Source organism: Vanellus vanellus (genome assembly GCF_965231255.1).
Source record: "Vanellus vanellus genome assembly, chromosome: 5".
NCBI classification, from domain to species: domain Eukaryota; kingdom Metazoa; phylum Chordata; class Aves; order Charadriiformes; family Charadriidae; genus Vanellus; species Vanellus vanellus.
Window position 1 is genome coordinate 61562269 of NC_138910.1, and position 22057 is coordinate 61584325.

The 22057-nt window shown below is 39.2% G+C and overlaps 1 protein-coding gene across 2 annotated transcripts in view; it reads left to right on the forward strand.

The window, feature by feature from the left end:
- The window catches only part of DPYD (dihydropyrimidine dehydrogenase), a gene marked incomplete at its 5' end in the record, with an annotated part of 377500 nt that overhangs the window by 174180 nt on the left and 181263 nt on the right, over positions 1-22057 (forward strand). For both annotated transcript variants that reach the window (XM_082483319.1, XM_082483320.1), the window contains 4 exons: positions 1700-1807; positions 4989-5158; positions 6376-6586; positions 15964-16148. In XM_082483319.1, coding sequence (XP_082339445.1) covers positions 1700-1807; positions 4989-5158; positions 6376-6586; positions 15964-16148 — 674 coding nt within the window. The remainder of the gene's footprint in view (positions 1-1699; positions 1808-4988; positions 5159-6375; positions 6587-15963; positions 16149-22057) is intronic.

Sequence of the window (22057 nt, forward strand, 5' to 3'; positions counted from 1 at the left end):
ACTTTCAATGGCACGAAGTATTTCTGGCAGCCTCTTAATATATCCATTATTCATTCTTCATTAGCTGATATTCCAGTCTACCCAGGAAGTACAGCATTCAAAGGTCTTAAAGTTCAGTACGTGCTAGTATTTTCCAACCTTATTTTTCTCAATATCCAGCTATAGATGAGCAGTGTTTTGGAAGTCAGGTGTTCAGCAATTAAGTCATGATTTCTTTTTTTATGAATAGAGATCAAGAAAGTGCTCAATAATATGAGATTTTTGAAATGCAAAAATTTCAGGGTTTTTTTATTTGCTTTTTGGCTTGTAAGCCTTTTGAATTCACTGAGAGCATGTTTTAATTTTCTTCATGGAAACTGTTAACATTAAAAATATACTTTTTTTGTTCTTCTTGTATTGTAGTATCTTCATTCAGGGATCTAGAACTTTTAAGAAACTTACCTCGTATCAGGTGACTCATGAAAACATCCTAAGCTTTCTTACGACTGAGTCCTGATCTTGTGCTGTAATGAGGCAGACTTTTGCTGCTTCAGCAATATAAAAAGGCCCTAAACCTTCCCCACTTGGAACAGCACTCCTTGAGGTCCGATCCTACTTTATGGTTGACAGTACCGTGGTGTTATTGGGGTTTTCCAGACCAGTATGTCTCAGAGGAGAAAGATTCGTCTGCTGCCATCCATGCCGGAGAACAGAGGGAACACAGATTGCTTTGCACGCTCCAGTTCTGCCTGCTTGCTCTGAGGACTCCTCAGTTCTAGTGTGTTTGCTTAGAAAAATTGTTGACATTTACTCCATTTCAATATGTAATTATTAATTAGCATACTTTGACAATATTATGGGGGTTTAGATGTCAATATGAAAGTCAGGGCCCTGTTGAAAATACCCTGACAGATCATTGCATTTGCATGAAAAAAATGTTTTTAACTTCTACGTGCTGTTCAACTGTTCACACAGCAACAAGAAGATACTCTTTGATAATGGGAAGATGCTTTTTGCTGCTTTCTTTTAATTGAAAGGTATTTGGTGCTATTATCGGCTGTGAAGTGTATCCCTGTCTGTATCCTAGGGCTTCTGTATAAATGTGTGCTATTAATAACTATAAATAAATGTCAGACAATAAAGACTTTGGGGTTTTGAGAAAGCAATCAAGAATGGCAAAAAACGATGGCATGCAAATACTCGTAGATAAGACAGATCTACAGCCTTGCCATTTCTCCTCCTCTCCACATCAGTTAAGCTGTTTATTATGGCCTCATTTGTACTATCTGCAGACTAGCTGTATTGAGAAATCCCTCAAAACAAAGGGAACAAAACCGTTTCGCAGCAGTAAGAGTTACACGCCCGTGCAGGCAAAGCAATACAAGAAAAGCTTACAAGAGTCTTCTCTTTCCCAGTAGCTTCCCTGCTTTTGCACCACGTATATCCCGTTCTCTCTAACCCTTTCCTCCGCATTTGTTTCAGTATGAGTTATATGAGTACACAGGTTATCCAGCATCCTTCTTTTCGAGTGCCAGTGCTATTAAAAGTTCACCAGTTATGTAAGTTATAGTCATTTGTGATGTTCTCTTAGAAAAATCCGAGGGTTTGTAAAAGCACTTGTATTGAGGACGTTTTTGAGAATGTGTATGTAATGTGAAATATAGTTTGGGTATTGAAATTTCCCTTGTAGTTCTGATATGCCTTAAATTATCTTTTTTAGGTTTGCCACAGCCAAACAGAGACAGTATATTCCAAGGACTGAGAATGGATCAAGGATTCTACACATCTAAAGACTTCCTACCTTTGGTAGCAATGGCAAGTAAACCAGGTGTGTGATATTATGTTTTTGTTGTAATCGTGTTCAGTAAGTCATTAGCAGTTATTGATATATCGGAGTGGACAGCTGGTTACACAGCAGCACATCCGATTATGAAGCACCTCCTGATGAACAGGTCTGGGGCAAGGTTTTCTCTTGGTGAGTTGGAACCTCAGGAGCGTGGTCAGGAAAATCAGTCCTAGAGACTGTAAAGCAAATAGTCATACATAGAAATCTAAGTGTGTGGCAAATCATTATCCCTAAGAAGTTCTATTTGTTATTTTGAATTATATTCAAAAGATGTCGTAAGCTTCTCATTTGTATAACTTATCTTGATATAGTATATATAAGATGGTCTTGAAAAACTCTGATATCAAAGAAGGTGTTGCTGACCCATATAAGAAGCTGCTTTGTATATTGTTGATAAATTACTTTACTTGATCCCAAGTCACGTGCTGCATGTTTTGCAGACACATTTAAGGGACCAGTAGTTCCCTACCCAAATAACTTACCGGCTAAGACTCAGAACAACAGTAGTATGCCAGGAGTTAATAAGACGACACTGAGTTCATAGGCACCAAATGCAGTCGTGTCTTATGCTTTTACATCTTTGGTTTGAGCACAGAGATGGCTGCGTTTGCTCCCCGAGGAGCAGAGCTGCTTTCAGGGGCCCTGAATGTGAAGTCATAAGCCCCAGAAGGATGTATGAGATGGAGTTCGTGATTTCTACGCCATGTTCCCTCATGGTCTAGACTCCCCAATGTGTTGATGAAAAGGAAATTCTACGTACGGTTTTCTGGGTTTATGCTTAGTGCAGTATGTGATCTTGTACATATGACCACATATTTAACCACACATATACCTGTCTTATCTACAACAGATTTTCTTCTGATCATTCAGAGATTTCTTTTAGCATGGTGTAGGGTTGCCTGCTTATTTAGTAGTCTTTCGATAAACAATGTGTTAAATAATGTATCTTCTGTGGCAAATTATTCTGCATATAAAAGTAAAGTTTATTAGCCCATTTTATGCAAAATATTTAGGAATGGAAATACTGCACCCATCTGTCCCATCTCTCTGCTGTTTTGATCAAATGCTTACTTCTGTCTGTTTTCTTAAGCTCAAAATGAGCTCAAATGCGTTGGGAGAAAAGGGTGGGGTTGGTTTGTTGTTTGGTTGTTTTTTTTTTTTTTGAAGAAAGGGATGTTTAAAAATTAAGCAGATTGAGAATCTGCACTGCAAAACGTTTGTAGATCAACAAAGGAAAAATAAATCCTGCAAAGCAATCCCCTCTTGTAATAATTTGACTCAAAACACTTTATAGAATTCTGTACAGACACATCGCGCTCATGTACTGTATGTCGCCTGCCTGCATGAGGTTCTGTATACTGTGATCCTCATCTTTTAAAATGTTGCAAAGTAGCACTCTCGATTTGCCAGGATATGTAATGATATTTTTTTATATTAAGTCTACAATGAAAAAAGGATGAACTTTGAAGATCTAACCTTTTCTGACTGACAGTAATAGATAGCTCTTTGGTGTTCTCTCTTAATTAAGATGGTCTCTTTTACTTAATTTTCCTCCTGTCTGTCTGTAGCTGTAGCCACCTCTTGCTCTCTAAAGCATGGAATTTTTAAATAAAATATACACATCCTCTATCCTGCTCTGTCTTCTTTTTTTACTGTGACAGTTCTCTAAATAATAGACATAATAGACTTGTTCACAGTAAAATACATATTCCCCCTGCTTATTAAGTTCTGAATGCCCTTCGTCAATAGACTTTCCTCCAAAAGGGGTTCCCTTTGCAAATACATCGATGTGAATTTACCTTGGGAGTGGCCTTGTTACCGAGAGCAAAGTGGGCTGCTGTGACTGACCTGTTCTAGACTAGTCCCGTAATGGCACTCTGAGCGGCCGTTCCCTCGCTGCACTTGTGCTTTTTTCACTGCTCAATGTACAATTTTTGCGATGGATTAAGTTCGTTAAAAATAAATGAGAAAAAGTTTAGAGAGAATTTTAGAATAAGAAGTCTATGAAGTAAATAGTAAATGCAATGCCGTGTACGTAGGGGGGACAATGATTTGCCATACGTTGTGTATTACAAATGGAGAGAGAATATGTGTATTAGGATGTTGTTTCAAACTCCATTTATATGTCTAGATTAAAAGCATTGTTTCCTTGAATGATACTTGTGTTTATTTGCAGTTGCATGTGAAAATCTGCTGCTACTATAGTAGGATAGTAGAGCTGCAGTGTAATGATTAAATGGCCAGTTTAGCACCTTCTGACTGAAATTACCACAGGCTCGTTGAGAATATAGCTTTATATCGTTTGTGGCATTATTTTTTAAGTTGCAGTAATTTCCCTAATAACAGTTAGTTGTATTTAAACTTGTGATAAAGTGCAGTCTCCTGCAAGGAACACACACAGTTCAGTTTTACTTAAGTATTTCTTATATAATCAAATCATCAAATACAAACGGTAGATGATGAACACATAATGTCATTCTCTCCATGTAACTTTTTGCAAATCGTTTGTAGAAAGCCACTGTAGATTAAATGTTTTCTCCCAGTGGAAGACCTAGGAATCACTGAAATCATAATATTCTTTCTGCCTTGTGTTCATCTGCCGTAAAGAATAGCCTCTGCGAACATGTCATAGCCAGAACAGCGTCAGTGCCTTGTAGAAAACTGACTGAGGTTGACTGCCTTTGGGAAACTGTTACTCAAAGCTATCAACGACTGGTCGCCTTTTGAAAAATACCGAGTATCGTTCCTTATAATCAGTTAAAAGGTGTTGTTTTGGGGTTTTTTGTTGTTTTTTGTTTTTTTTTTAACTGGGAGGATAATGAATCTGATAAGAGAGAAACTTACTTTCTGAATACTAAGATCTCACAATGCTAATTTCAACCTGACAGGACCCACAATCCTACAAACGTGTTGTCATTTGAATTCTTTCCAGATAGAAAGGTGCAGCTGCTTAGAGTACTGACTATGAAATTATGTATATGAGCATATCTTAAAAATGGGAATAAAACTGTCTTTCTGTGAAGCAGAATAATTTGATAGTGACACTCCATGCTTGGAAACTGTAAGATGCAATTTTACACTGCTTTGGGTACAAGTACCTTTTGCGCTGTCATGCAGAAATGGTTTCTCTACTTGAAAATGGGGTTTTCCTTTCATCTTTCAGGGATGTGTGCCTGTCACTCTCCATTGCCATCAATACATGGAACTGTTATTGTACTTGGGGCAGGAGACACTGCTTTTGACTGTGCGACATCTGCTTTACGCTGTGGAGCTCGTCGCGTGTTTGTGGTCTTCAGGAAGGGATTCACTAATATCAGGGCTGTCCCAGAAGAGGTAAAATTGAATAACAGCATTTATGAGAAGGAATATGGGTTGTTATTTCTACGGGGCCTGAAAGTGTGCTAGAGGTACTTAAAAAGACATCTACTAAAGGTTTTGTTTATAAAAATGCTCTTAAAATGTATAAATGCTTATTAAAGATCTGAGGCTCATTTTATATAGTCTCTGTCTAAATAATTTTCCTCCGTTGTACCTGCTTCCCATAAAGTCAGAGAGATGCATTTGCATACATGGGGGTAGAATTTCTTGTAAATTAGAAAATACAGGAGAAGTTTTAGTCTTGGAAGCACCCCAGAGATCAAACAGCCATTTGAGTATTGTAGGTGACTCTTCAGGTCATGGTTAGATCCTAGTATGATACCTTCTGGCTGCTGTCTAATGAATCTCAGTGATCCTGATGTTGCCCTGGGAGCCTATAAAATCTTGTAAGAAAATTACTTACAGTGATTTTGGTTTTGAATCACTGCCAATGGCAATAGAGCGATGTCATTCATCGCAGATTTCAGTGTTAAATTTGGTTTTTAGTTTGGCTTTGCAATTTGGCATTTATCAGGACATCTGCACGTTTTGAAACTGGCTCTGCTTCCTCAATGTATCTGTACTAAAGGAGGTTTTTCCCAGGTTAGATTTTCTTATTTTGGTGGTCTTTTTCTATTATCATTTATTTGGTACATACTTTACACTTTTGCATACTTGAAGGTATCAGGACATCTAATGTATCTTTATCATGGGATTTATGGTAGTTTGGTCATCTGTTTCAAGAAGGTGGGCATCTTAGAGATCTTATAGAAGGGGAATAGAGGTGCAAAAAAAGTAATAGAGGCGCTCTTGATGCGTAATTTACTTCTGTTTCTGTTGCACTTCATTTAAGAATTCTAGACACCATGAGATTACTGAAGCCGTTGCACAGACTGACTCATGTGCTATTCAGATTCTTAGTAATCGAGAATTGGCTGTTGCTCTGAACCAAAGTCTTTGTTAGCAGCCTGGGTAAATTCCTAAAAGGTGTCAATGTTTATACTCCATCCAATCATGCGGTGGCCTTGAAAAAAAGTGAAATAGTTGGTATTAAGATGGCTGTATACTGTACACGGGTGACTTCAACTACAGAATGCGTGGTAGCATCTTGAGTCAAAAAACGGTTTGTGGTTTTTTTTCCATAAAAACACAACAATATTCAAATTATTTATTTTCTTGCTTCTACTCTACAGATGGAACTTGCAAAAGAAGAGAAGTGTGAATTTCTGCCTTTCCTCTCCCCTCGGAAAGTTGTACTTAGAGGTGGACAAATTGTTGCTATGGAGTTTGTTCGGACTGAACAAGACAGTGATGGAAACTGGAAAGAAGATGAGGATCAGGTTGTCCGTCTGAAAGCTGATGTGGTTATCAGTGCCTTTGGCTCCATTTTAAGTGACACTAAAGGTAACCCTGACTAATGCATTCTGTAAATGCTGATTGTTAATTTAGTTGCAGCAATTTCCTGTCCTTTGACAGTTTTCTGAAATGAGTCTTCTGGAGGTTATGAAGCTTGTGACTGCTGGTCCTTTTCACAGGAATTTCTTTGTCCTTTAGGTATACCTCTTAGAACAAAACTTGAGGGTCTGATAACAAAAGAGGTTTCTGTATATCGCTGTATAGAGCACAAATTCAGATTAGAGTTACAGTTGCTCAGTATATATCTTGCTTTCCTCCCAATGCAAATGGGATCTCGAAAGAATACTCTTGGGGATTTCTTCTGGTCTCACTAATTATCTTTAGAGAAACTCATTATACTACAACTTTAAACCGAACTGATCTGATCTCAGAAACCTTCTTTTTTTTAACCTATTAAATTAAACAAGAATTAAGACAGATTCTTTACTCTGGCTTAGCTGGTCTGGCTGTCACTCATTTCTTGTGCGTACACAAGAGAACTGTGACTTCTCTCATATATACAGAGTTTGTTAAATTCATCTGTGCATGTCTCAGCTTGTCTCATTATTTAGTTGCACTTTACAAGCTTTGGTCTTGAAAATTAACAGTTACATGGTTCGATAGTAAAGATACAGAAATTGGCACAGATGGCATTGAGATTGAAAGAATTGTCTGGACATAGCGGAAAGAGAGCTGAAGACCATGAGTACGACTAAGAACGTGGGAACTGAGCAGAGCTCAGACTGTTGTCCTCTGACACTAGGTTAGGTTTAAAGAGTTCAGACACTTACATCCAATGTGCCTCAAAAGTAAAAACCGCTGACTCAGCAGAAGTCAGATTGATAAGATGAATAGATCTTCAGCCTGGAGATGCTCATCAAGGTTAGCAGGTTCTGAAAGCCGTAGTGATCAATGTGCCTACCTCTCCAGGGCAAGGTTCATGCCAGCCCATTTCCCAGTGACATGTTGTCATGGTCCTTTGAGTAGAAATGCTCTGACAAAGGACTTGGCAAGTGCCTCAGAGCACACGTCACCAGAAAATTTGGTAATCAGATCTGCCAGTGCAAAGGGAATTTCGAATCTTCTTAGCATAATGTGGTTTTGTGAATCCTTTCAATCAAGGAGATCCGTAAATCTAAAATAATCTAAGCAGAGCCTAGTAGCATTTCCGGACATACCTCAGGCACCTATAAAATGTATGACTTCTCACATCTGCATTGTCTGTGTATGCATTATAGATAACGCTGTTTTAAATGAAGTTAAAGAAATGAGTTTTCTGATAGTAAGGTTTTCTAGAGTTGTTGCTAAAATCATACAAAAAGTGTACTGACTTCACAGGAAGACAAAACATTAGTTAATGAAGATAGATTATAGGTCCCATTGAGGAATTTTAGAATATAGCCAATAGCTGATTTGTCTGTAATCGGAATGAGCTACTCAGTGCTCCCGGTTCACCGGTCCAATTGTATGTAAAGTTAAACCATCGTACAGCCATGAGAAGAGTCTAAACTCTCTCCTACAGTAAAAAAGAAGGATCAACCTGGTTCCTTGAGGAACCTCTGAAGTTTATTCCAGGACCATTCCTGTCTTGTGTGTGTTACTATTGCTTTGGGATAGGTTCATGCAGCTTAGGCTGTTATCCGGACAGCAATGGCACCCAGCTACGTACAGTGCTAATTGCTCAGGGCTGTCTCCTACTCTACAGGGCACGGAAGGTGCAGTCTACGTCTCTTTGAGAGAACAGACTCCCGTTCCACTTGGAGATGTATTGCTGTATAAAGAGTCTGGCGTCTGTGTTGGTCATGTTTTAGGGCTCAGTCTAATCCGTAGGAAGAAGGGATAAATGTTTTTTTTTTTGATCTTTAAGAGATTCATGAGCTACTCTGTTGGTGGAGTTGACTTGAATGAGAATTTTGAAAAGTTTTGTTGTTGTTTTTAAAACCTTCTGTTTAGTTTTTTTTTAGAAGGTTTTCTTGAACCCCGTGTGGTAAAATCAAAAATTAGCCTATGCAATCGGTATGTTCTGTTGTGATTCATAGACCCTATGATAAAGGAGTGATTCGGTTTTCTCCCACATTAAAAACTGCATCAGCTAAAAGGTTGAACTTACTGTGTTGCTTAACCGTAATACTGTGCCAGTCTTGTGTCTCCTAGCATGCATTGACTGTCTAAATTAGTGGTTGTGGGGTTTTTAAATAGGAACATAAAATGGGAAGGGTACAAAGTCACGAGTGAGATGATCATGAAAGAAGAGAGTCGTTTACCTTGGGGGTAAGCAATACACTTCAGTTTCGCGTTGTATTTTTGGTGAAACTGCTATTAGAAGAGCAATCAAATTACAAGCAAAAATGCAAGGCATTTGTTTTGGATGTTGTGAAAGTGAAAAGAAACTAAGACTTGAGGGAATAAAGTGTTTATTTTGAGCATACCATTTCAGTTGCTTTTAAATCTTTATTTTTTGTCTAAGCTCTCTTAATGAAAGTCAAATTCGCTTTTCCCATTGAGCTGGATTACAACCAAATCTCCAGGCTGCCTCAGCATACATAACAAAAAGAAATGAAAAAAAAAAAAAAAAAGCAACAAACCACCAAAAACATCTTATATTCTTAGTGCTTTGTTGTTGTGGTTTTTTTCTTTTAATGAAACGCATTTTTGTATTCAAGAGATGGAGATATTCAGGTATTCTCCATCAAAAGAAGGAGATGAAAATACTGGAGGTAGTGAAAACTGGACAATGCTGTGAGCAAACTGATCTGACTTGGAACTTGATCTAACTTTGGAAGGGGATGGAGTAGGTGCCCCCCCGAGGGCCCCGCTAGTCTGAATTATTCCATGACCACATGACTCAGAACTCTTTGTATGAGCAACAATTAACACGTTTATTCAACCTGCATCTATCAATTCACCTAATTTGTAAGGCACCTCGGGGAACCGCAAATGCGGTATTGGTATGGGCTAAGCTAGCAGGATATATCCTGTTTGTTATTAATATTGTTAAATGCTGATGCTACTGATGTAAGAATAAAGAAAATAGTATGAAAATCAGAGGGATTAAAATCAGATTTAGCCCCAGTTCCACAACGTGTTCAGGGCATGAGCACATGGGTGACTGCTGTTTTGAACAGAAATAGCTCATAGGTTAGAAAGCTTTTTCTAGTCTATTATCTTCAACAAGGTGTTCCTTATTCTTGCACAGTAACTATTAAATTTGCAACTGAGATTCCGTGAGCTCACAGTAGGTATTTAGTCTTTTTTGTTTTGTTAAAATAAAATGCTTATTGTGTTTTAAAGCAACAGTTCTAGTAGATGTTCACCCTCCCATTGGGAATCATATAAATGCATCATTAATTTTAAAAAATGGACTCCTAAGTCCATTTTATGCTTGGGAAGCTGCTAATAGACAAAACAGGAGAGTTGCCTTCTAGACTATTTTAAGAACATTACCACTTTACTGAAACCGGTGAAAAAAAACCCCAACAAATTGTTCAAATCAAACTACTGTGGATGGAGTAAGAAAAATGTTTTGCTGCTTACTGAAAAAAAAAACATTATGCAAGCAGGAGCTGCTTTTTTTTTTTTTTTTATTGCAACACTTACCAACACATTCAAACCATCGTAAGTGACCCACAGAAACAAAGAGCTGTGAGAGAATTTTGTACCTTCCCTCGCGTCCCTGCTCTTTTGCTCGGTTGGTTATTTTGGGGGCCTATGATGTATTAGTGAATTACTGAAATATCCTCTGTCACCATTCCAAATTGCCACTACTCAATACATACAAATGTATTTCTGTGTACTCCCTAGCGCTGCGTACCGCCTCAACATCCTATTTAACACCAGTCCAGTTGTTTTTAAAGTCTAAACTTTGAGTAACCATTTTGCGATCTAATTTTGGATTGCAAAACTTTGCACAGGAACAAACGTCCCTGTTCTGATTTATTTTCCTGAATTTCTGAGGAAAACCTGGACTTTCTGAGGAGAACCACGGGAAATAGTACATTTGTTCAAAACTCACTGCAAAATGCAGTGCAGGACAGGGGACTAAGACAGGGTAGGCAACTGGCAACGTAAGGTTTAGTTCAACACTCTGTTTAGCAGGCAGCAGTAAAGAGGAAGTATTCCCATCTTCCAGAACATTGAATCTTAGCCTGATAACGTCTATTTTATTTTCCTGGAGAGACAAAAGAGGGGAATGCAGAAATATCCAAGCCATCTCCAAATACCACCTTTGCAAAACCCCCAGAAGTAGTAGGCTATTTGTGAGCAAAAATATGTTCTATTAAATGTTTGGTAGTAGCTAGCTGTTGCACGGTAACTGAATGGTAACTTTTATTTTGCATTTCTGGAAATCAGTTACAACTTTCAGATGTTTTGCTTTTACTTTTAGTACGACTGTCGTCTTGCTTGGAAACTGCAGCGGCAAACCCCAGAAGGACACACCAGAGTATAGCTCCTCTCCCCCCCGACATAGTTCAACATACAGCAAAGATAAATTAGCCCAAACAGTTTACAATTTTGTTATTTAATCCACTCCTACTTCATATTTATTTCTATGCTTTGAGGGGCATTTCTAGGGAAAAAGGGAAGAAGGTTGCAGAGCTCTGACCTCGTAAACCAAAAAGATTTCAGGTTTCCTTAGTACGAATGCAGAACTTCAAATGGCGCAGATGCCAGCAGACCTGCAGGGAGCGTTGAGTTTCTTCATGCAACCTGCTCGGACAACTAGGCAGCTTCAGCCTCAAAGCACTGAAGCCTTGACTGTCTAACGGAAGACTGGGAGAGAGGAAGAGAGGTGGCTGTGATGCTCGAGCTGGGAATGCCCACGGGGGTGACCTGGTGTCTCCCTAGTGGCACGGCATCTGCCTCGCGCCCGCAGAATAGACCTTTAGTCCCCAGGCTTTTTAGAAAATTATTATATAAAACTGAAATTTATGTAGATTTAAAGGATTCCTGGTCAACTAGGTAGGAGTTTTCCTGCTGAGTCGTTTGGAATAGGGTTTCTCTCCACAAATAGGTTTACTGAGTGAGTTTGAGCGCAGCAGTTCCACACCCTGAAGTGATTACCAATTTCCAATCTCCAAAAGTGGCTTCATGATGACTTCTGAAGCCCTGTTAACTCAGAGCAGGGATTCTGCTCTTTCACCCGAGAGGCATCAGTACACATTTGCTTGCTGCTGACAGGCAGAAAATATAGTCGCTACCAGCTTGCAGCAGGACACCCCCCACCCCACACCCCACCCCCCATATCATACCCGGACCCAGTTTTATCCAGTCAAACCACTTTTGAATCCTGGTTCGGTACGCTCGTGGGGTAGAGACTGTGGGAAGCACGATTGTGCCTTTCTTTATTTGCTGGGCGTTCGGGCTGGGCAGTGTCAGCAGTTAATCAGTCTATTGGTGCATGTGACAGCTGTGGTTTCATATTTGAGATTAAAAAAGTTACAGTATATTTGTATTTTTCTGAAGTAACGCTACTATTCACTGTAAAGGAAGTCTGTAAGATGGATATCAAAAATAACATTAATGAGCTACTAAAGCTAAAATTACAGGAACTTATGAAATTGGTTAAACATAAAAACCATTAAACTGTTTATTGAAGCTTCACAGATATACTGCAGCTAATGAGCATTTCTGCTATTTAAATAAGCCCAAATTGAACACACATTACATGGATACATAATTAGTCATGGCAGTCAAACACACACACAGACTCACTTTTAAAGCTTTATTTGAGGAATCTTTTCCATTTGATTTGTTTTGTTAATTAAAATATTTTTTCTGTATTCACTTATATTTTAATATTGTTTTTGCAAGTGCTATAATTTGCTGCTGCTTTTCCATTTGTGTTTGTTTGCTCTGTGAATATAGCAAATTTGGAATATATATTCAGAACTGTCCTTTTGTTTGGTGTTATTTGTGTTAGCATCACTTGATAGCATTAGAATAACTCAATTGTATGTTGACTTTCATCCAGAAGGATCTTTTCGAATTATATAGAATATCTCACCAGGATATGGAGGAGAAGGCAGCACAGCCACAGGACTGTGCTTTGAATTTGCAAGTGAAAAGCTATGTTAGTTTTAAACTTTAAAGGGTGTGAGGCTGCAGGGGTTTGAAAGACACTCTTTTCTTTACCCCTGTCCCAAATCACGCACCAACAAAACCATTAGGTATCTAGTTTTTTTTTTTTATTGTTCGGTGTCAAACAGGAGATCAGAGAACTGACAGTTGGGGTCACCTCCTTTCAAGCTCAGGTTTGGCTCTTAGACGCTCTCTCAGCCCTTGCAGGGGCACAGAAGGGACTTCCCTTTGTGAAGACCAAAGTTCTCCCCTTCTTTCTGCAGGTGGTCTAGGGGGGTGGTCGCTTCAGCCTCACAGTTGCCCCGGGCACCAGATCCAAATTGTGAGGACGTTAGGAACTCTTACATAAGATGCTTTTAAATCATGCCCTAATTTTTGCTTAACCTAAATCTTGGAGATTATAAAAAAAGACAGAGGGAAATAGCTGCCAGATACCGTGTCAACCTCGCCACCAGGGAAATGTTCTTTCCCAATTTTAAAAATACTGACGAGGCAGACAAATCTCCAGGTCCTGGGGAGATGTTTCTAGTGAAGGTATGTTGGGCAATCTTTGCACTCAAGAAGCTTTTGGTATAATTATGTCCAGACAGCCATTTTAGCACAAAGCAATCCAAAGACAGATTTCAGAAATGTAATAGATCCAGGATTACAGAGGTAATACCCTATTTTTCCACAAGATGAAATAAGTAGTCAGAACTTCCAGTTTTACATCATTTCTTCTGAAAAACTACCTCTCCGATAGCATGTTGCCCTTTAACACTTTTACTGTGGTTCAGTCCTGTCTCAGAGAAACAAAAGTCATCTATTAAATCCCCAATACCAAATCCTGCAGCACTAAGTTTTCCTCTGGGTTTCTTTCAAACATGTCTTTACAAGCCTGTACGTATTTAGGTTGCAAGAGCTGTCTGGACCACATGCTGAGACGGTACCGCTGCATGCAGTAAGTTATCCTATATGTGACAAACATAAGATGATCAAAAGCTTTCTTGAAGTATAGACAGTCTGAGACATAAAGAGAAAGTTAATGTATTGATTTATAAATATTGCTGAAGCATTCTCAATAAAACTGCTATCAGCCATTATCAGCACTTTCCTTTTTATTAAAAAAGAAAGAAATGAAAAAAACCCAAAGAAACAAACAAAGAAACCAAAAAACTCATTTTCCAGACTGAAAAATGTTTCAGTCTGAAGGTTGTTTGGTGTGATCTTTCAGGAATTTAGATATTTTTAAAGGAAACCAGTTCATAAGGTTTTGATTCTGTTACTACGCAAATATTATTTTTGCCACGTTAAGCCGCAAGTACATGCGGGGTGGGAGGGATTGTGCAAGCAATAGGTCTTGAAGATGGATTAAATACTCCTGGCGTGAAAACCTGCTACAGTTTTTCAGTTTAAAACTGTCTTCTGTGATTCTGGCTTCTGAACCAGTTGCAAAAAAATCCTTTGCATTTGAGTCCTCTGGATCCTTGTGTATGCCAAGGGTGAGGAAGAGAGCGTAGGTGGGACAAGTAGGTGACAATGTTTGTACCTTCCTTCCCGTTTTATTATTTTGCACCGGATTATACGCAGCCCCCACTCTGAAATACGCTTCTAATATATGATTTGGAGGTGAAGGGGAGGTACAGAGCCTGGGAAGAAATTTTCGTCGCAATGATGTGCCAGAAAGATGCGTTTGAAGCTTGCTGTATACTCAGGTGTGCGCTGGGGCAATACTATTGCTTTGCCCTCGTATGGGAGAAATATTCTTGTCTTAAACTGGCAGGTTTCTCTTTTACATATATGACAGCACAACTACATCAGTTTAATTGACCTTGGCAATCTGCATCTGCTAGTGGTATGTCCCTGAGGGACATTGCGATTTTAACCTGCCTTTTATTGCAGAATCTTCAGTTCCTGTAGACAAAACTATATAAAAGCCCCTCATGTTGATACATGCCATCAACATTTGCTAAAAATATTTATTGAAAAAGTGATTCTCTTCACCAAGCTACTTTGAAGTGTCTTGGTGTTTATAATAAAATAATTTAAAAATACATAATAAAAATCATATTAATATTGACCAAGATTTTTTTTAATGAGGATTTATGTGTATTTAATGCCATTTGTATAATGCCGTGCAGTATAAAAATAATCTTTTATTTTCACAACTACATTATCTTTAAGGGCAGTAATAGTTTGCGTGCAGAATGCCTATATATGCTGTTCACTAACATGAAAAAAATTAAGATATTTTAATGCATGCTCCAAAAAACATCAGCAATTGCAGTGAAAAAGATACAAAAAAAAGATAGTGTCTTCATCTAAGCATTTCGTTTTGATTGTGTTTGTATGGTTTGATTCTTAATATATGTAACAAGTTTCAAAGTGAGCCTTACTTTCAGTATTTTCTGGTTTAAACATTAAGTCAGAATGGTTTTGACTTTATTGAAATTTATCTTCTTCAGAATTGAATTTCTTTAAAACCAACACCCTTTGTCAAGCCAAAGCTTTGATAGTGTAACATTTCCTGGCGGGAAAATGTTCCCTCTGAAATATTTCATTCAGGTTTAATAGTGACCTGTCAAAAAGTAGCAGAGTATCATTTCTGTTGTGAGGGTTAATAAATGTGGGGAGTAAATTCTGGAGATCTAAATTAATTTCCAGAAATCGTATCATAAACGTTCTTTTTTCATTTTAAACCTCAAAAGTCATATGGTGCGCATGAAGTTACCCAGGCAAGTATATGGTAGGTTATTCAGGAGAAGAGCATGTTGACGTGGGAAGTGGAGGGAAAGGGAAATTTATTTTTCCTTTGTTAATGTGCTTCATTAGTAGGATTTTCAGAAGTGCTGGACTTCTTGCCTGGGAAATGAATAAAGCCGGTGAGAAAGACTTTGTGAATTCCAGCTTCTGGGATACGCAGTGTGTTCTCGGGGAGTGACCGGAAGACCGTTGGCACCAATTCTTTCTTGAGCCTGCATCGAGTCAGTCACTTCTTGTGACGCGTGTGTACATTTATCCTTTACGCAAGTCTGGCTTTGCAGGCACACAGGAACTGGTTACTTTTCTGATGCTGCCAAACTGCTGTTCTGTATAACGCGTGTTGTTCTTCTGTCTGAGTCCTGTTGGTAATTACATATTCCCACTAGCTCAACAAAAGCATTCGTATATATAAAAGGACTTTTCATTTCTACTGTGAATTCACATTTAAGTGAAGGAACTAGGACTTGGAACTGCTTTTCGAGTTGTTGTCAGTGTATATTTGACAGATCTTAGCAACGATTTTTTGTTTCTTCTATTAACATACTTGTCGTTCACTTCAATTACAGTTAAAGAGGCCATGGCTCCTATCAAGTTTAACAGATGGGGTCTTCCCGAAGTAGATCCAGAGACTATGCAGACAAGTGAACCCTGGGTTTTTGCAGGGGGTGACGTTGGTGGTCTTGCTAACACTACAGTGGAATCGGTAAACGATGGAAAACAAGCTTCCTGGTACATGCACAGATACATACAGGTGATTTTTTACATGTACTTTTCTCTTTCCCATTTCTAGCTGCTTTTAGATACTTTTCTTGTGACTGTTAAAATAATTTCATTGCGGTTTGGATTAAAAATTCAAGTTTTAAGGAACTGATATCCAGATTATCTGGTGATTTGAACACAATAGATTCATTCGACTTGGATCACATACCTGAGCTCAGTTGAGCTCAGCTTTCTTACGTTATCTTAACACTAAAATCCAAGCAACGTTTTCTTGGCCCCAGCTCTGAATTCCACTCAAGAGCCGCAAGCCTTCCTGCACAATACACGGTACAAGTAGAAGTCCTAGTTAGTTAATTGGGGAAAAGAAGTGAGCCCTTGAGTATTAAAAAGAAAAATCTCTCAATAGTGTATAAAATAAAAATTAAATATTGCCAATGTTGTTACCTGGGGAAGACAATTTTAGTGTTTCTAGAGCGCAAGTGTAGTAGCACTCTGATTATCTACACCGGACCCAAAGATTGCTCTGATGAGGCTGATAACCTGGACACGAAAATGCACAGGGGAAAACAATGCGAAGGAGAATTTAGCTGGAAAATGCGAGTTTCAGGGGTATAGACTTGAAAAACCTGGTAACTGCACGTTCCCTTTCGGTGCTCCTTGTGTGTCGCCTACTGAGCACCTCTGCCCTAATTTTTCCAGTAAAGGAAAGAGCACAAAGTCTAGCGGAGCTGCAGAGGAACCCGCGGAGACAGGAGACGCAGCGTGTGTGTGGAGAACCAGCTGACAAAGAGCGTGTTCGTAGTGCAAGGAACTTTTCAGAAACATGATACATGATTCATTCTCCCACAAAAAGAGATTTGAACAACTGAAGTTGGGACTGTAACAGCTCGATGTCTTTCTCCCCCATCCATCTGCTCAAAGCCTCTCTGATTGCATGTTTGTGCAATTTCATGCTGTTGGGGTCTGATTTCACTTCCTAAAAATACTTCAACTGAAAGCTTGTTGTTAGTATCTGTGCATATTTTTTCTCACTTGTTTTAAAGCACTGTTTGTGTCCTGCCTTCTTAGACCCTATGAAAATGCTGAGTGTGAAACATCTTTAATCCCCGACCTGCTTGCCTAATTTCTCAGTGCACAGTGAATTTGGGTAACTGTTATAGGGGGAGAGGGGAGTATCTCCTCCTTTTTGTCTCCTTCCTCTTAAACCTCTAGGAATACATGCATCACTTGAAACCCCTCCTTTATCGGGTTGCTTCCTCCTTGGAAGGCTTGGTTGTTTTTTTTTTTTTTTTCCCTCTAGAAAGTATTGAATACTTTGGAAAAAATCTGAATAGTCATGGCTTGAGAATTAGAATTTTAAAGCAAGCCAGGCTGGTGATATTAGAGCATTTTCGTTACCCTTTGCAGGTTTCAAGGCAGCTTATTCGACCTTACAGTCTCACCAGGAAGCTAATGGGAAAGCCTTACAGCAATCTTCACAGGAAAGTTTCCAAATGTCAAGTGTCACCTTTCCAGCTGTTAGATGAATGGGTTGCCCAGGGGCATTTATTTGGATGTGCAGCCCATGTAAAATCTGGTTGCTGTGGTGCAGAGTGCTGTAATTTGGCAATTTACTTCACCAGTATTTGGACCCGGTGGAAATTTTAGTGACTGGAGGAGAGTTTGTTTTTTAAAGAAGTTGTTTAGAAGGGATTGCGTTACCCTCATGTTTATAGGGGTAGGTATGTGCATGTGTGCCTGCCTTTGTGCCCCTGTATTCTGGAACCTTCCAATATCAAATGAAAAAATACCCTTACACGCTACCTCGTTTTCCCTCTACTGTGAGATTCTAAGGCGAGCAACCTTCCTGTGATCTCAGTGTCTGAATCCGAGTACACATTAAATTTTAAATAAATACATAGATACCATCTATTCATTTGAATTTTAGTTACAGGAATAGGTAGCCATTTCTAAAACCGCCGGCTATCTCAGCACCAGGTTCTATAAATAATGCAGTCAGCCTTTAGCAAAATAGAACTCTTCCATAGGATTTCTCAGCCAACCCAAGACCATGTCAAAGACTTGAAACTCAAAACACCGTCCCGACTTCTTGCGGAACGTGCTGTTTGAACGGCACACTGCTTGTATCCCAACCTACTCCAGGCAAAAGGCTAAGCAAGCAGATGGGCCCGATATGTGCCCTGAAACTCCAGTCATTGCAAGCTCTGGCACGTGGACAAGTGAAGCATGAGATCCAGACTCAAGGACTCTCCAGCAGAAATACCGTATGTTCAAAACGGGGAGTTATTTACAGAAGCTTCTTGGCTGCTCTTATGCTGGAAACTTTCCATGATTAGTTGCCTAAATATCTCCTGCCTCTTAACATATTCCTCCCACTATATGAAGCATAGGTTCATCTCAGAAATCGTTGCCTGCAGCTGTGTCAGGTTAGTTTCTATAAACATGACCAGTCAAAGCCTAACTAAGGATAGTTGTAGTAGAACCTGTCGGAAAATGTAGTCGGTCTTCCTAGAACCATTCTTTGCAAGTCATTAGAGACCCAGACAAACTCAGCCCAATTCATGCAACTATCTACTATTCACACCATTTTTTCACAATGCAACCTTTTTTGTTATTCCATGAAAGATGTAAAAAATTCTGTAAAATAATCTCAGTGATTTATTTAGTTTAAGGATCGCAATGGCCCTCCCTTTTGTCCAACAGTGACTTTATGATCTTGTGCAGAAGCATTATAGGCTGCTGTTCTCTTCTGTGCCTTGTTTACCATTCAATTCTTTTTGATCAGCGTATGGGATTTAGTAATATAATAGCTATATTCAGGGTAATTCACAAGTATCCAGGCCTAACTTCTCATTTTCTATGCCCGCCTTGATAGCAAAGACAGCTCTCGCATCGCGATTCTTCCAGTATTTTCTTCCTGTACCACTGCTCCAGCCTTGATGCTCTATTCATACATTTGCCTGTGGAGCATTTTCCTATATGTGACAGTCAGGCTGCCATCTTCTTCTCACCGAAATCCCTCTTAAAAAGTGACTTTTCCTCTCTGGTTCACAATAAGTTTCTTTTATTTAAATCTATCTTTTCTTTAAATCTATCTTTTCTTTACTGTAATCTGCCCAGTGTGGACAGTTTCTTTTGTATTTTTCCTGGACGGAAATGTACATGATACACTTAAAGAATGGAGGGCTGGATCCCAACTGATATAAATTGCACTTCACTAAGATGCTATTCAATATGAATTTTGAGCACATCACTGTGCTATTTTGAACCAGTATTGTATACTTGCTATTTTTTTCTTTATGCTGTCAAAAAATATACGGGCTTTGTATCGGAAGAGTATAGTTGTTGATTCTTTTGTGAAGGTTGACCATTCTCATATATTCCTCAAGCATGCATGAGTGTACATTATTTCATATTCGATATCAGAGATGGGTGGTTCCCAGGAAGCTTGTCTTTGAAGCCATTAGGTATGCTGTCTGCTTTTTTTTCAGAATAACCAAAGGAAAAATTGAACGTCCCTTTGCTCACATAGACCAACATATGAAACACTAGCGTGGAGACGAGTAACAAAGCACCATTTGCAAAAAGGTGGACTAAATGCAAGTGCAGGAGCCTTGGTATTTTAGTTGCTTACAACTGAGTAAGCAATATGTTTCGGTCTGTTCCAGAAACAGAAAGCCATGAAGGAGCTTAGAAAATCTCCGTGCGACAACTCAGAGCCCTGAGCAACCTGCTCTGTTGACCCTACTTTGAGCAAGGTTGTTGGACTAGATGGTCCCCAGACATCCCTTCCACAATCGTTCTGAGGCCGTATGAAATAAGATAAACATGTTTAAACATATTTAACAAAGTCAAGTAATGGATAATCGGAGAGAGGGTAGAAGAAGCACATGCAAGGGAGACAAGATATGTTTTAAGGTCAGACTTAAAAATGGAGAAAGCAGGAGTGAGATCAAAGTATCCAGGAAAACTCTTCCAGGCAGTAGCATTTGTAGAGAATGCTCTCTGTGAAAAATAACAGTAATACAACTACTCACTTTCACAGTCTATCTTTGTTAAAGGCCCGAAATGGAGTTAGACCATATCGCTGTGGTTAAGAATTTTCTCCACCTAAAGCAAACGAATGTCACAAATTGTATCAGGTCTAAAGCTGAGTTCCTGTCTCTCCGCCCTGCACTACAGACTGTGCTGCTTTTGCCTCTAGGCATGTCCTGGTTAGAGCAAGGTAGGGCCACTGCATGCGACGTGCTGGGGATTTTTCACCACCCTATTCCAGTATCCAAAAAATTGCCTTGACTGGAACAATAAGTACCTGCAGTATTGTTAGCTCGGCTGGCTGGCAACAAATTAGAGGACTTTGTCCTCTATTTTTAAAAATCAAGGGAAGAGTTATTATAAATAAGCCCTTGCCTGTGGGCTTTCTTTCCCTATTTGTTTGTGCAATGTCAGGGAAATCCTTCATTATAAAGATGATTTTGCTTTCAGGAAGCTATAAAACATTTTAGTTCGCCAAAAGTTTTGCTTTGTAGAGAACAACACATCAGGGCTTAGTAAATTTATTTCTTTTATAAGCGTTGTGCTGAAAGGAACAACCAGCAAAAAATAAATAGAGCAAAAAGGGAAGTGATAGGAAGGAGGGAGATAAATCTACCAGGATGTATAGCCACTGGCTACTGAACCTTCAGCTGCGTCCTGCCCCTGTGTGTTTTTAAAGATTTGGTTTGTTCCACAGAAACCTTTTTATTTTTTTTTTTTTTTTTGTCCTCCTCCTGCCACCTCCGCCTGGGTCACCTCATCATTCACAAACCATTAGGCATTTCTTGTGGAGCTTGAGCGTGTCTGGGTGGAACTGTTTGTGGTTTTGCTCTTTGTGAGGGGAGTTTGGCAGGAAGAATAGCACATGGTTTGGAAAGTTGGTTATGACCAGTTAGCCTGATGGCATGCAGGAGGCAAGGCCTATTTTTGCACGGAGGTATTCAACCACCTTGTTCAAAAGTCTTTCACTGCTCTGGTGGATTTTATCTATTTTCTGTTTTTTCACAGAAATTTCATTTTGGGTCTCTAGTTAAGAAGCACTTTCAAGTCACATTCATTTTAGGTGAGAACAACTTTTAGAGATTAAATTGTCCTGCTTGGGAAAAGTAATGATGTAACTGTCTCTCAGACAGGCTGAGAGAGTTGGGGTTTTTCAGCCTGGAGAAGAGAAGGATCTGGGGAGACCTTACAGTGGCCTTCCGGTACCTCAAGGGGGGCCTACAGGAGAGCTGGGGAAGGACTTTTTACAAGGGCATGTAGCGATAGGACGAGGGGGGATGGCTTCAAACTAGAAGAGGGTATATTTAGATTAGATATCAAGAAGAAATTTTTCACTGTGAGGGTGGTGAGACACTGGAAGAGGTCACCCAGAGAAGTTGTTGAGGCCCCATCCCTGGAGGTGTTCAAGACCAGGCTGGATGGGGCTTTGAGTAACCTGATCTAGTGGAAGGTGTCCCTGCTTATAGCAGGGGGTTGGAACTAGACGGTCTTTAAGGTCCCTTCCAACCCAAACCATTCTATGATTCTAATTTAAGCTGCGTATTAAGCACTTAATCTGCCTATCTATCTGGCTATAGCAATCAATATTTACAGTTATACAAACAATGAATATTTCTTGAGCGATCCACAGACTGAAATATATTCACAGAGAACATTTGAACAATTCTGGATAGCAAATGAATTAACAAATAACTGCTTTCAAAATAGAAAGTTAGATTTATTACTCACATGTGCACATAGTGGAACTGGCCAAAAACCTTTCCATAAGTCTTTCTTTGCTGTCATTCTTACAGAATCAAAATCAGAGAGTTCAGTGTAAGAGTTCAGTGTATCAGTGTTGGTTCCAGCAGATTTCCCCGCTTCCAAATATGTAGGAGACAAAAAGTGCTAACATTTAAAAAGTGC